This window comes from Mastigoproctus giganteus, chromosome 6 (genome assembly GCF_048544385.1).
Source record: "Mastigoproctus giganteus isolate SK-2022 chromosome 6, ASM4854438v1, whole genome shotgun sequence".
Taxonomy (NCBI): Eukaryota; Metazoa; Arthropoda; class Arachnida; order Uropygi; family Thelyphonidae; genus Mastigoproctus; species Mastigoproctus giganteus.
In genome coordinates, this window is record NC_143580.1 from 38,265,279 (window position 1) to 38,281,356 (window position 16,078).

Consider the following 16,078-nt stretch of genomic DNA (forward strand, 5'->3'; position numbering starts at 1 on the left):
GAAAAGTTATTGTGTATGCAAAAGAACATGGAAATATAGTTGTGGGTCAACATTTTGACATTAGTGAAGTAAATGTTCGTCGTTGGAGAAATGATTGCAATTCCATATTTTCGTGCAAAGCAACAACCAAGTGCTTTACAAGGCCCAAGAAAGGAAGATTTCTACAAGTTGATGAAGCTGTGATACGTTTTGTAACGGAGACACGTGCAAAAGGATTACCCATCACTTGACAAGCCATGCAATTGAAAGCCAAAGAAATTGCCAAGTCCCTCAGAATAGAGAAAATAATCTTTAAAGGCAGTTGTGACTGGTGGAACAGACTCATGCATTGTAGCAGATTATCATTAAGGCACCGAACATCTATTTGTCAAAAAATTCCTGAAGACTTGCAAAAGAAGCTGATTAACTTTCGGCGACAGGTGATGAAATTAAGGAAAAAAAGAAACTACAAGTTGAGTCAAATTGGAAATGCTGATGAAACCCCGGTCTTCTTCGATATGCCTTGAAATTACACAGTCAATGCTAAAGGTGCTAAAGAAATCAAGATTATAAACACGGGCTACGAAAACAGCATATCACTGTAATGCTATGCATCACCGCTGATGGTCAAAAGTTGCCATCATATTTAATTTTAAATCGAAAAACCATACCGAAGAATGAAATCTCCCCCAAAGATGTTATTGTGTGCGTGCACAAAAAAATGGATGGATGTCAGCAGAGCTTATGGAAGACTGGCTAAATGTTGTGTGCAATACACGTCCTGGAAGTCTTCGTAACCCACCTAGCATGCTAGTACTTGATGCATTTCGTGGACATTTGTCCAAATGGGTCAAAAATAAAATCGTGCAAAAACGTGGTGACTTGGTTGTGATTCCTGGTGGCATGACTAGCCAACTGCAGTCACTCAATGTTTCGGTCAACAAGTCATTTAAGGATTACTTGAGAAAGGAATATGAATTCTGGCTGTTGACTGACAACCTTCCGCTGACACCTTCCGGAAAAATTAAGAAAACACCAGCATCAAAATTGGCAGAATGGGTATCAACAGCTTGGAAGATAATCCCAGAAAGAATAGTGCAGCACTCATTTAAAAAATGTTGCATTACCAACGCTCTCGATGGCTCAGAAGACAATATATTATGGGATAGTGAAGATAACGGTGGCTCAGAAGAATCAGACTCTGATATTGATTCAGAAGCAGATATCGATGGCTGGATTCAGAAGGAAGTGATGAATAACATACCTACTGATAAATACTATTGCTGTTAGTAAACTGAATTCTATTATAATAAAAAATATTTGTTAGATATATTTTAGTGTTTTATTTTATTTATTTATTTTTTCTTAGAATGAAAGCTCTTTTCTGTTGGTGGTACTGAAATTAAGGTGCGCCTTATAATCGATGGAGTCTTAGAATTAAAGAAATAGGGTAAATGCTGATAGTATCTTTACTCTTGAGATGAAACACACAGGGCATAAATTTAAACTGAAAATGATAGCTGCAAAATATATGTGCAGAAATTTGAATTTAGCCAAAGAGTAATCAATAGCTGGAATCAATTCCACCTAGTATTGTAGGGGTGGGTGGCTTGAATAAATTTAAGAAAAATTATTGGAAGGAATGGGCAAATGAGGTTCCCTCCTCACTTTTGGCTAATGCTGTATAAGCCTTGCTTCCTTGCATTGCATTGCCAATATTAATACTACTACTAAAGTTTAAAATAATTTAAGGAGCATGCAGTGGTTTGATTTAGTTAAAGAAACTGCTAGCAGCTGACTGCAAATATAGCCCTAAATTAAATATTCAATTTTAAGAATTTTCTACACATACACCCTGGCAAAGAAAATAAAAGAAAAGAAATGTGTTAGAAAAAAAATATATAACTAGAACAGCTAAATTTTAAAAAGATTCTCAATTTTTGGTATTTTGTGTCTTAATTAAGGTTTAGAATAGCATAGGGAGTTTTTTTTTTTTAACTGAAGAAAGTTTGGCATATAAAAAATTAAGTAAACTAGCTGGTCATCAAAGTGCAAATTTCATTGCTGGTCTAACTCCACCAGACACAAAATACAAGTGAAAATTCTAATTACCAGCAGGAAAATGTGCATCTCAGACCGTCCAACTCTGATGCTAAATACATCACTAAAATCATTTCATAAAGTAACCTGGTTTTTTATTTATTTATTTATTTTTAATCGAATCAATATATTATTCTCTCTTGGGCCAGCAAAAGGTTTTTCTTTACATTAGTAATAACAATATATTATTATTATTGCTCTTATATCATTTCTCCCTGATTGGGGAATTCCACTCCATGACGGGTACTGCTACCAAGTACACAGGGTGGTTGTAATGTCTGTTGTTACTGTTGGTCGAGGAAATCTCTGACTATCCTACAGGTGTTCAAGATTGTGACTTTCTGGAGTTCCTTATAGGTGTTCTCTGGGAGACCTATTGCTGCTAGGCTGCTATGTCAAGTCTTTGGCACTATACTGGTGGTTGACACAATGATCGGGATGGTCGATACTTCTTGCATATGCCACATCTCCTTGACCTCACATCTCAGGTTCGTGTACTTCCTAATTTTTTCTTTTTGGGGTTTTCTGGACAGTGCTAGTGTTGGGCACCACTGTGTCAATCAGGTAGGTAGCCTTTTCCATCTTGTCCACAAGGGTTATGTCCAGTCTGTTGTGTGGGATGATCTTATCCATTATTATGGTGCGGTCCCAGTACAGCTTGTGGGTTCGGGTCTCTACTACTGCCTGGGGTTCGTACTTTTGTATGGTAACACTTTCTTTGGTCAACTGGTATTTCCTCACCAGACTGGTAACTATCTCAAAATTTCTCTTGTTTTGGATATTCTATTTCTTAGCTATCTTATCTATCAGGCCCACTTTACAGATTTTCTGTATTAAATAAGAGTCAGGTGGAGATGGGCATATGCCTGGGAACCACCCCGACACAGTACACACACACACACACACACATGCATTGGAAGCAATGTTATCGATGTTATCTTGATGGAGGGCCCCTTCCTCCTCCTCCTTCTTCCCGGGCAATTGTCAGTCTCTCCACGGCATATTTCAGGTGGTGTTGGTGGCTCTTGGCCATCACTGTCTTTGTCATGATATCCTCCAGCTCGGTGTTAGTCCAATCTATGACCCCGAAGGAGTATGTTAGCACTGGGACTGCACAGGTGTTAATGGCTTTAACTGTGTTCCTTCCATTCAGCTTTGCTTTCAATAGGCTTCTGAGTCTCTGATGGTATTTTTCGGTTGTTGTTGTTATTTGGTTTTTAGGAGCATTAGCAACTAAGGCCTTGCTCCGGGGATGTGTGGTGGTCATTCCCTGACCTTTCTGCCTCCTCCGTATTTGGTGGATCACAGGCTCGAACCCTGGTCTAATCAAGAAGCGTGTGCTACGCACTGCTGCTCCTGCCCACCTGGCTATGGAGGCGCCCGTATTTTTTGGTTAGGCAGGCCTTAATTTCCTTGTGCTGTAACTGCTGAGCCTGAATCATCCCCAAGTATTTGTAGGCCTCTCCCCTCTGCCACTGCTTCGATCTCTTTACCAGTCAGCAGCTCTTAGCTTCAGCATACTAATTTTCCCTGGTGCAGTGTGTGGGTCTTGCATTTGTCTGGACAAATTCCATCCTGATGTCCTTGCTGAATTCTTCGGTGATCCAGAGTAGTTGCTGGAGTTGCTCCTTGGTTGCTGCATAGAGCTTGATGTCATCCATGTACATCAGGTGGTTGAGGCTGTACGGGTTCTTCCTTCCTTCTTCGAGGTTATATCCATACTTGTTACTCTTGAGCCTGGTGGATAGCGGGTTAAGTGCTAAACAGAACCACAATGGGCTCAGGGCATCTTCCTGAAAGATTCCTCTCCCGATGGAGATTGGCCTGGTTGTGATGTTTTCGACTTTAATGGTGGTACTCCATTTCGCCATCGTTTCTCCTAGGAAGTTGTCACTATCGGATTGACTTTGCAGATGTTCAGCACCTCTATTAGCTAGCCATGAGGCACAGAGTCGAAGGCCTTGCAGTAATCGATGTAGGCTGTGTACATGTTGCAGTGCTTCTTGTAGGCTTGCTCCATAACTGTGGCATCTATGGTTAATTGCTCCTTGCATCCTTTGCTCAACCGCTTGCACCCTTTCTACTGTTCGGCCATTATGTTCAGGCTCTCCAAGTGGTCTGATATCTTCCTGGTCATGCAGCAGGTCAGGATCTTGTACACTGTTAGGAGGCAGGTGATTGGCCTATGTTTCACCCGGGTTTCTTGTATATGTAGTCTTTAGGCTTCAGATATGTGATTCCTTGAGTGACATATATGTAGTCTTTAGGCTTCAGATATGTGATTCCTTGAGTGAGAAACTTCGGGATTGTCTCTGGGTGCCTTATCATTCAGGTGAACTGCTCTGCCAGTTGCTTGTATGTGCACGTGAGCTTCTTGTACCAGTAGTCGTGGACGTTATCTATTCCTGAATTTCATCAATTGTGAGAATTCTTGATCGTCTGTTTTACTTCTTCTTCCTGAATCTCCCACCTTCTCCTTTCTTGTACGTCCTTGGTTTTCTTGCATTCTAGTTCTATCCAGGGGGCACTGCTGCTATGTCTTACTTCCATGCTCCATGTTTCCCCAGAACACCTCAATCGTCTTCTTCTCGGGTGGTCCATTCCCTTCTTATCCATCTTCTCCGAGATTCCTGTAGAAACCTCTTTGGTCCTCATTGAAGATTCGGTTGTTTATTTTCCTCTGGGAGCTCTCTTTGTATCGGCATAGTCTCTTGCTGGGTGCAAGGAGGTTTGCTTCAATGTGTCCAAGTACTCTTCCATTCTCTGATTTTTTTGTCTCATGTTTGCTGTGGACATTGTCTATCTTGAGGATGCTCTTCACTTTTCCAATTAATTTCTCCTATTGCCCCATTGTTACTGGGTCAATTGGTCTATCTTGACTCAATTCTTCTATCTTCTGCTGAATCTTCTTTTCCAAGCTGGTGGTTCCTTCTGTTTTCGGTTCTTCTGCTACTGGTCTCTCGCTTCTCTTCCATTAATCCTCATGGCTGCTACCACAGCACAATATACAAATGTGTGGATGGCCTCCAGTGTTGCACCATTACTGTTGAGGTAATGCGGTATTATGTGCCAATTGAGGTGGTCTGTGACTCTCCACAAGGTTCTATTTGGCCTCTGCTTCGGTATCATGTGAGTCTTTGTGGGGTCCATTCCTTTGAATTCTGTTAGGGCCTTCTTCCACTCGTCCTCTATTCTGGATATCGTGACCTCGTCTCTTTCCACTTCAGATGCTGTGGGTTGTATTTATTCTTGCTCTTCCTCCTCTGGTTTGGTGGTGGTATGTTCTTCCTCCTCTGGTTCCATATTCTTTATCCTTTGTAGTTGATCGCACACATCCTGCTTGATTTTTTCCAAGATTGTAGGAGCTATTAGGTTCTTTGTGACAATGGTTCTTCTCTGGTTCGCTGACCTGAATATCCAGGAATCATTCCAGCCACTTGGTATGTAGTGTCACCCTGTAAATTGTCACACCAGTCTCCAGCTTTGTTATTTTATAGCATGCTTGCATGATGTACATATTCATTTTGATGCTCCACTTCATGCGTTGGCATTTTCTCCCTTCCTGGGTGGTCACTAGTGCAGTTGCACAGGAATTATTATTATTATTATTAGCCATAGGTGCAAGGAAGTCTGAGGCTTATGCTGCACCAGCCAAAAACAATTCCCAAGTTACCCTGTGAGAGCAAGGGTCAGAAGTAGAAGGGAATCACTAAGAAAGAAACAAATGATGGTATCCAGCTCAGGATCCTGGGTGTGCCAAACCCATACTCACCAGACGTGAGCCCCTGGGGTTAATACATCAGTGGTTTCCAACATATGGTATGTTTGCCATTGAAAAATTGTATGGGGAGAAAAAATAATATTATCCCATTACAAAATTGTTTTGGTGATATGAAAAAACTATATTTTTTCAATATTGTTATTAATTAGTGAATAACATATGTTTCAGTAGAAGGTTTTAAAGATTATATATATATATATATATATATATATATATATTAACTTACCAGTGATGATGGCATATCTGGTATGTAAAAGATCTGCAACATCTCTCACTGTTAGGTGATAACCAGCTTCTTCCATTGCCTCATCTAAAAGTTAATCAGAGTATTCAGTTGCACTGTTCAAAATGAATGAAATTATGTTTAAAAAAATTACTGCCCATAACAGTAACTACTATTTAAAAATGAACGGAGATATTCTGTTTTAAACCCTAGTATTGAGATTTATAAGCATGATGGAAATATTTCAAAAAGCAAAACAAACTAGAAAAAAACAAATAAAGTATTTTTTTATTAAACAGATAATAGAGTTAAAATCAATTTAATGCTCATTATCTACGTGAAAAAAAAAAAAAAGAAAAAAAAAAAAGAATAATGAGCTTACTACTGAATAATTAATTAATGCAAAGTATATATAATGAGAAATGGGAATAATACCCATTTGTTACTATCTGATTAAAATAATAAAAAGAAAAGTTCAGCAGTCTATATTGGAATTGATGATAAATCATGATGGAGAGAGAGAGAGAGAGAGAGAGAGAGAGAGAGAGATTAATATTGATGAAAGATAAAATGATTATGAAAACTAATAGTGTGATAAAATTAATTTGAATGCACTCAAGTCTGTGGCAAAGATATGCATTGCCAACCAAATTATGTCACAGTAATCAAAATCAGGTTGATCGTAAGTTCCTTGGCACATCACTTGCACTTCCACTTTTCTCAGAGGATGTCTCTCTTTTCCATCCCTTGCTGCCTAAAACTTTACCCATCCTATCCCTGAAATCTGACATCTCCTACTGATATACGATCTTCCTTTCACTTTCACTTTTTTTTAGGGGGGGGGGAAGCCCAGGGAGTGGTCCTTCTAAGGAGGAGCAGCTCCCTGGGCTGCCCAGTCAAGTGCTTTGGTGGTAGACCCTGGGGCACCTCCATGTGGCTAGGGATGGGAGGCATGGAGCAGTGAACTTTCTTGTTCTATGCCCCATGCTTGCAAAGACGCCAGGTGCTGGTGAACACTACTCAACAGAACAAACACACCACTCAATACACCCACACTCACCACACTGCCAGCATTGGCACATGCCTAAAACAGATGCTACAGTGGCTAATGGGAGAAATGCTGGAGACAGCCAAAAAACAAACACATCTGAACATCTGTTCATTTCTCATTGGTTTCTGCTGATCATAACCAAACACTGTCAATCCATTGATTGACAGTGTTTGTTGGGCCATCACAGACAGCTACTGCAATGCACATTTAATGACAAACTTACAAATTATTTTTTTAAACTTGACCTTACATGTTTACAAAATGTTTAACTAAAAACACTCTACTAATTATCTATTTTAAGTAACCTAACCTTATTTAAAAGGTTAGGTTAGGCTAAGGATGGGAGGCAGGGAGCAGTGAACCTTCTTGTTCTTTTTAAATAATGTAACCTAACCTTATTTAAAAGGTTAGGTTACCTAAAACAGAATAATCAGTATTTAGGCATCACTATGATATAAAGTGATCATATGGAATTACGACATACCATAAAACCCCAGGGGCTCACATCTGGTGAGTATGGGCTTGGTACACACCCAGGGTCCTGAGCTGGATATCATCATTCTTCTCTTTCTTGGTGATTCCCTTTTGACTCTCTCTCAGGGTAACTCGGGATTTTTTTTTTTTTTTTTGGCTGGTGCAGCATAAGCCTCAGGCTTCCTTGCACCATATAGCTAATAATAATATATTCCGGCATATTAGCCGGCCCTTTTGCATTGAAAATTCGTTCTTAGTCATATAATCGCCAAAGTCCACCACTTTTTTTATAGTCATCCTTCGATGCGAAAGAAGGCCACAAAGAATCACTGTCTACTTTTCAGTTCGATTATTTCTGTTCTTTCATTGTGAAAAGTTTACATTGTGACGTTTTATTACTGCACAGTAAACTGTAAAGAAAGCGATAAGCGTACACAGCACTCCCGTATGTAGCAGGTCACGAAACCAAACCTCCAGGCATGAGTGACGACGTGACATCGTTCGGTGAAGCTGTGTATTTATCGGGGCTTTGATTATGTAACTAAACCATTGCCTGTTTTGCTTTCTGCTAATTGGTTTCTCCGTAATCAACGCCTCAATATGAAAGCGAATTTGTTAATTTATTTTAGAAAACGCAAAGTAAACCCAGAAACATAATATCCGACAAATTCCATGTATTTTTTCCCTCTGATCAAGATAAACAAATATCAAGTTTTAATAAGGTGAGCAAACAATACGTATATTTTTGAGAAATACATGTAATAAATTGCAAGTATGTTGGCATTAATTCACATCTTTCTACCCAAGTAATTTTAATTCAAGCTTAAGATTTTATACTCGACGTTATAAGTCGACCTTTTGGGCGACTTTTTATTGCTTCAAAGATCGACTTATACACCGTAATATAAATCGACCTTAGTCAACCTTATTAATTAAATAAGGTTAAGATAACTAAAACAGAATAATTACTGGTTAGTTTTAATTAGACAGTAATGAAAGGTAATGCTGCGAAATATGCTTGAGTTTCTTATAATTGATTTACAAAAGGGTAAAAAAAATTGGAAGTTTGTTACATAAAGTTTGATTTGATTAGTTGTCAGTCTTGATTAACAGAAAAAAAATGAGAATCAAATATCATACAGTAAGATTTTCATGCTATTGATGTATCGCTTGGAAGATACGCATAAGATGCCCATAGAGTTTCTCGTGCTTGTATTTTACATATTCGTTATTATTTCATAAGGTTACCTAATGTAATTAAAAAAAAAGAAAGAAAGAAGTAAATGGTCTGAGGCCTTGGTGTATATAAATATTAAAAGCTAAAAAACTTTACTCCCTGCAGGTACTGGTGAAAGAGTCCCTACTGGACAACTGCAGGTCCAGTATTTTTGGCCTTGAAAAGACAGTATGCATAATATATGATTATAAACAATTTTTACCACGGTAAACTCCAAAGAATTGAAATATGTTCGTTGTTTTCTGCGCAAACAGGGGCAATATCACCCTTAGTTCCTGGCTTGTCTCCATCCCTAAAGTTCTGGAACCTATATCCATGCACTGTTTTTCATATTGATAAACAGTGCTTACGCATGAAACACACTGTGAACGACAACTGAAGTGACTTCTTCCTCTTGCTAAATTTAGTAAACAAGGCCATTTGCCCCCCCCCCTCCCACCCCTGTTCATTATGGTCTGGTGATGTTGAATGGCTTCATTATTCTGAAGCTAGTGACTGTATACTTTTGTAGCTTGGCAATATGTATGACTGTATTTTCTATTTTATAATGTTCTTAATCTAGTAGGAAAATTTTCCTCCCATAGGTTAAAGTGATTGTTTCTCTTTGTACTTTATAGAGCTAAAAAAATAAAAATTAAATAAAAAATAAATAGGCAGGTTGCAAATAACTATGAATCAAGTTTTGAATCCTAATTACTGGAATCTGCACATAGCCCCAGAGGCTCACATCTGGTGAGTATGGGCTTGGCACACAGGTCCTGAGCTGGATATCATCATTCTTCTTTTTCTTAGTGATTTCCTCCTACTTTTGACTCTCTCTCTCTCTCTCTCTCTCTCTCTCTCTCTCTCTCTCTCTTAGGGTAACTTGGGATTTTTTTTTTTTTTGGCTTGTGCAGCATAAGCCTCGGGCTTCCTTGCGCCATATAGCTAATAATAATAATTTCACTCAAGCCTGCCAAATAGGTTACTCTTATCGTCTAAGTAGCGAAGATGACCAGCATAACACTTTCGCTGTCTCAAATGCAGACTGCGTACTTGTGGTATACTGCAAAATTAACTCCAGTGGTGCACCCAGGATTTTTTTATTATTATCTTTTTTTTTTACAGACATATTTTTGAGAAAGAAACTATCATCCAGAATAACTCTTATTTCAACAAAAATTTAACAAAAGGTTATATGTATGTCTTTTATTTTTAAGTAAACAACAATTTCTTTCAGAGGTTCGTTGCATTGCTAGCTACCAGTAATTGAAGAAAAAGTATTTTAATTGCTATACATACATCATTGTCTGGTAACAATTATTTAAATCAGAGATGGTCCCAGGTAGGAGCGAAGAGCTCGATATGATCAAATAATTTTATTTATTTATTTTTATTTTATTTTTTTACTGCGGCATGATGATTAAAGTTTAATGACTCTCTGGAACACTGTTTTAGATCCTCCTCCAAGAAAATCCTGGTACTTCCCCTGTTTTGGCAGTTCCAAACTAGCTCTCTGCATTGTAGGTCTCCATCTCTCTCTGTCTCTCTGCAAACTTGCGATCAGTGACGAACTGACAATGTGGAAATTCTCACAAATGCCAGGGCTACTCTCTGATAGTTCGGCTTTAGCAAAAAAAAAAAAAAAAAAAAAACTGATATTAAACTTCGAAAAATATCTTTGTATAATAATAACAACAATTTCTCTTTAAAATAGTATACATTTTTTTTTTTATCCTGAAAACCTCAAACACGAGAGGTATTAGAACCTATAGTACTTAGTACCGTGCTTGTGTTGGAGGTTGAGAAGACGAGAGAAGATATTTATTGACATTAGACTTGAACTTCTGTAGACTGTAATTTTCTGGAAATACGTATGAAGGAAGGTTGTTCCAGAAAATGGCAGTTGAATGAATAAACGAGGAAGGTGAAAAGTTGGTTCTGTGAATTTGAAGTTGGACAGTAAGTGGATGTTGGCTGGTGGAGGCACGTATTCCGACTGTTTTGAAAGAGACAGCGGGAATTATATAAGCCAATTCAGAAGAACAGTGCCCATGGAAGTATCTATAGAAAAGGCATGCAGCAGAAACAGTACGTCTATGAGACAGCCAGTGTAGAGACTCTGTTAGAGAGGAGTCATTAATTAACCTAACTGCTCTCTTCTGAATGGAATCTAGAAGCCTGAGAGAGGTTTTGGAGGTACCGCCCCAGATGTGGGAACAATATTCCATGGTAGGCGGATTTGCGATTTGTACACAGTGAACAGCTGCTTGGAAGAAAAGTAACGCCGAGAGCGAAAGAGAAAACAAAGTTTTTTAGATGCAGAGGAAGCAACATTTGCAATGTGCTTGTACCAAGAGAGATTACAAGCCAGGGTAATCCCCAAAAGAGATTTTTTTTTGGAGCATTAGCAACTAAGGCCATATTGCTCTGGGATATGCGGTGGTCATTCCCTGACCTTTCCACATCCTCCGTATTTGGTGGTAACGGGCTCGAACCCCGGTCTAATCAAGAAGCGTGTACTATGCACTGCTGCTCCTTCCCACCTGGCTACGGAGGCGCCAAAAGAGATATATCATTTTGCCTAGAAATCGGAGTGTCACCAAAGATAAGCATAGGATCAGAAGAATCCTTTTTGCGAGATATAAGAAAAGACTGAATTTTAGAAGGGTTAAAATTGACTGTTGTCTTTGCCCCACTGGAGAATTACCTGAAGATCGGCATTTAAGGAATTGATAGCAGATTCTCGAGAAGTTGAAGCCGATTGAGCAGGGCAAGGTTTCTCAAAATGGAAAGTGGAATGCAATGTGCTATCATCGGGAAAACTATGGATAGGATTTAAAGTCAATGGAAGGTCATTAATATACAAGAGGAAAAGAGTGGGGGACAGAACTGAACCTTGGGGGACACTAGCATTAGTGGAGAAGTTAGAAGATAGAGAGCCATCTACCATCACCCTCAGTAAGCGATCAGAGTGAAAACTGGATAACCAATTACAAAAAACAGTTGGCAAACCATAAGATGGAAGCTTGTTTAGAAGACTTTTATGCCAAACACGAACGAAAGCCTTTGAGATGTCAAGAGCAACCGTTTGTGTTTCACCGAACTTTTCCATAAATGGGTAACGTAAGCTAGAATATTACCAGTGGATCGACACTGACGGAATCCATAGTGGCGATCGTTGATCAGACGAAAGGTTTCTAGGTAATTTAAGAGTTGGTGGTTAATTGATTTCTCCATTACTTTAGAAAGAGTAGAAGTAATTGCAATTGGACGATAATTGAATGGGAGAGATTTGTCACTCTTTTTAGGAACTGGCTGGATATGAGCAAATTTCCAAGCAGAAGGAAAAATACCTTTGGAATAAGAAAGTGAAAAAGGTGGCAAAGAGCAGGAGTAAGTTCAGGAGCACAGGTTTTGAGAACAAGTGGAGAAATACCATCAAGAACTGGAGCTTTCTTATCATCAAGATTCGTCAAAATTCTTCTGACATCCTTTTGACGGACGACCACAGGAGGCATTGAATGGAGCGCGTTGGGAATGGTGGGAGGTGTTTTACCAAGCTCATTAATACAGAAGTTGGAAGAAAAATGGGATGCTAGCAGGTCAGCTTTATCCTTGGCTGAAGTGACAACAGAACCATCTGATTTTGACAGATGGTTCTGATGGTTTTGACAGATGGTTCTAATTAATAAAATATTAATTACCGTGCGCCGATTATTCAGTTTTCGAGCTATCCATGCATGATTTTAAGTTTAGTTTTCTTTTAATTTTCGTTACTTCACGAATTTATTGAAGCTTTATGAAACAGCACGTTTTCTATTAACTGAACTATGCTTTCATTTTTCTTTGAGTTCATCCAGTTTCAACACCACTTTCAGATCTTCCAATTAGATTTCCGAACGTTATTTTTGTTTTATGGTTCAAGTAATGGGAGGTAAGAAATTATTGGTGGTATGTGATTTCTAGTTTGTTTATTCATTTATACATTTTTAGTTAATGATTATTATTAAAACTTTTAATTATCTCCAACCGAAGGTCATGCTATTCGTCACTGCTGGACCAGTTTAAATGCAAGAGCCATTTCTTGTCCCAGTCTATTATTGCTTGAGGTGCCGATGCAGGGCGAATCATACTTTGTCCGGTTCTTCAAATACCGCTTATCTATAAATGTTCCTTTCATTTCTGAGGAGAAACTGTTTCTTCCATAATGCCAAAATCACTGGCAGCACCTTCCAATACATACCGCAAGTTAAATATCATTCGTATTACCAATGCATCTTGCATCTAGCGGAAGAAAGGACATAGAAAACGCGGACGCTTTCTTGGCCAGTAATTGCTCGATGTTATCATCATCAAGACTATCAATTCATTGAGCGTTGGTAAGCTATGCTTACCAATAAAAATAAAACTAATATTGATTTCTTTCTCTTCTCGGGAAACATAATGTCGGAAAGCGTATAGAAACGCGTTATATCCACTGTTGTGTGAAATTGATTTTATTTATTTATTTTTGGTAATCATGTGACTAACCACAATATTTACTTTTTCTTTCTTTCTCTCTCTTTTTTTTTTTTTTTTTTTTTAGTACCGTAAGTACTGTTCATTGTGATTTCAAGAATTGTATCCAGTGAAAACTTTCTCACTGTTAATTGCTAGACTTGTTAATTTTTCAAATTCAGAGTATTTGGCTGCCTAGTATTTATTTAAATTTTATACTAGTTCCTCAGCCATTCATGACAATATAGTCGTCCAGCTACTCGTAACTCGTTTGGAGAGGTCTAAATTCAAATATCGCGTGGGACTGGAGGAATTCTTAAAGACCTCCTTCAACTAACAGTGTAGTTAATTAGAGGTGAGCTCTAAAGGAACTAATAACTCCCCCTTGTGATCAATATAATGTTGATTTTTTTTTTATTTCTATGTGATGATTAATTAAAGCTTCCCTGGAACACAGCTTTAGTCCTACTCTTTAGAAAATCCTGGGATCACCACTGCCCCTCCTGACATTTGCCAGAAAAATGCTGCGTGTTAGTTATTCCAGGTTTATCAGCCCGCACAACATGCAAATCGGCCCGTGCACACACAGTCGTACAGATATAATACACAATTCAACATGGCTTTAATGTTAATGTGCTATATAACTAAATAATAAAAATAAAAATAACCAGTTACTTAACATTTTTACTTTAACATAGAAAACGTTTCAATATAAACAAGGTTCGGACGCTTGTTTATATATCCATGAATTTCATATAAAGTGAAATAATTTTATATACAATGTAACCAGAACTCTAAATGAATATATACAGAAGCTATGAAGTTAACGCGTATGACAAACCAGTACGGTGTTCCAGTTCATTGCAAGGATTGTGAATGATATACAGAACAGTGTAATGGGCAGATGTAACGAATTCCTTTACCAAACTAAACTACATGTTCACTCTTAACTCAACTCGAACATTAACAAATACACGTAATTAAGTAAAGCTCTCATTAGCCAATTAAAAAATAAAGTGTCAACCATGATTAGTTACCAGGTATGAGTTTTAAATATAATCTCATTTCTGGGGTTGGTGTCGAGGTTTTCTCGACGTTTGGAAAAAAAAAAAAAAAGTCGAGGTCCTCGCGTTGTTCACAGGTTCCAAACGCAGACCTTTTCTAACTGGTGTGGGAGGCAAGTGATTATTATTATTAATATTAGCTATATGGTGCAAGGAAGCCTGAGGTTATGCTGCACCAGCCAAAAAGTTTTTCTGAATTACCCTCTGAGAGAGAGAGAGAGAGAGAGAGAGAGAGAGAGAGAGAGAGAGAGAGAGAGAGAGAGAGAGAGAGAGAGAGAGAGAGAGAGAGAGAGAGAGAGAGATACAAGGGAATCACCAAGAAAGAGAAGAATGATGAGATCCAGCTCAGGACCCTGGGTGTACCAAGCCCATATTCACCAGATGTGAGTGAGCCCCTGGGATTACAACTACTGTGCTAACCGCGAGGGCCTGCCATGAGAAAACAATTATAGTCCTTTAAACATATAATAGGGACGAAATTCAATTTGGCATCAGTGCTGACGTCATTTATCCATTTATCTCCCATTTGGAAAAGTCTGAGTTCGATTCCCATCTCCAAAAAGGTAGCTCCCGCCTCGTGAATTTCAGTTTTTCTCCTCCCGCCCCCACACACAAAAAGAAGCACAATTATAGAATACATGATATTTACAGACAACTCATGATCTTACTATAATCGTGAAAAATACTGGGATGGATATTTTCACTTTAAATTAATGCCAGCATTGTCATCATATGGGGTGTTGAGAATCATAGTGGTGTAAGTCAGTAATTTTATATATATATATATATGAGCTGTTCATATTTCCCGCCTTCTCTAGGTGTCCACTGTTTAGTTTCACAGCAAAGTAAGTCAAAGTTGCAGTTCTAACCAAGATATGTGCACTTATTTTGAATAGTTAACAATATGAGCAAAAGGTTTAGAATCATAGTCAAGTAAGTCCGATTTACACCATTCTGTTCCTAAACAGCTTGTATGATGGAGGTTATGTTTCAAGTTTGTACTGTTGTAGCAAGGTGTCTTTTTATATTTCGTACTTCACGTTTTTATGTAGCAAGATGTCTTTTAAGTTGAAATTTCAATAAATAGAGGATTTTAAGTTGCAATCTCGAGAAATTGAACACGTCAAGAGGCCAACCAAGTAGAAGAAGAAGCATGCCAGGAAACTTCCTTCAGACCTAGAAAACGTAAAAGGAAAGAGTCAAAAAGAGCTGTAGCCAGAAGACTTCGCAATTCAGGTCAAGCGTATGTGAACTCAAAAGGAACACAAGTTGCGTGTAAGCGGTTTGAAAACTTAGATTGTGGTTGTAAAAAAATATGCATAGAGTCCTTAACAGAAGAGGAAAGGAGAAAGCAATGTGATAATTTTATATCCATGGCCGATTTTTCTCGACAGAATGCATATTTATGCAGTCTTATACATCATGAACCTATAAAGCAAAGAGGAGCCTCGGAATGGCAGTTAGAGAGGAAAGCAATGTACAAATCTGTCTTACATTCAAAAAGAAACCACAGTACGTGTTTGTAAAAAATTCTTTCTCGACACTTTTGTTGTATCTGATGGAAGGATGACAAGAGCTTTAGAAAAAGTAAAGAGGGGGAAGTCTGCAGGAGAAGATTTAAGGGGTAAACATGTAGCGGCACAAAAGATAACTGGCAAACAAAAACAGTTACTTAAGGATCACATTAATA

General features: G+C 38.3%; 1 protein-coding gene across 1 annotated transcript in view; it reads right to left on the reverse strand.

The window, feature by feature from the left end:
* LOC150084175 (guanine nucleotide exchange factor DBS-like) overlaps positions 1-16,078 on the reverse strand; it is a 619,625-nt gene that overhangs the window by 300,600 nt on the left and 302,947 nt on the right. Inside the window, exon 3 of the mRNA XM_090376145.1 lies at positions 6,087-6,170. Within this exon, the coding sequence (XP_090232271.1) occupies positions 6,087-6,170 (84 nt within the window). The remainder of the gene's footprint in view (positions 1-6,086; positions 6,171-16,078) is intronic.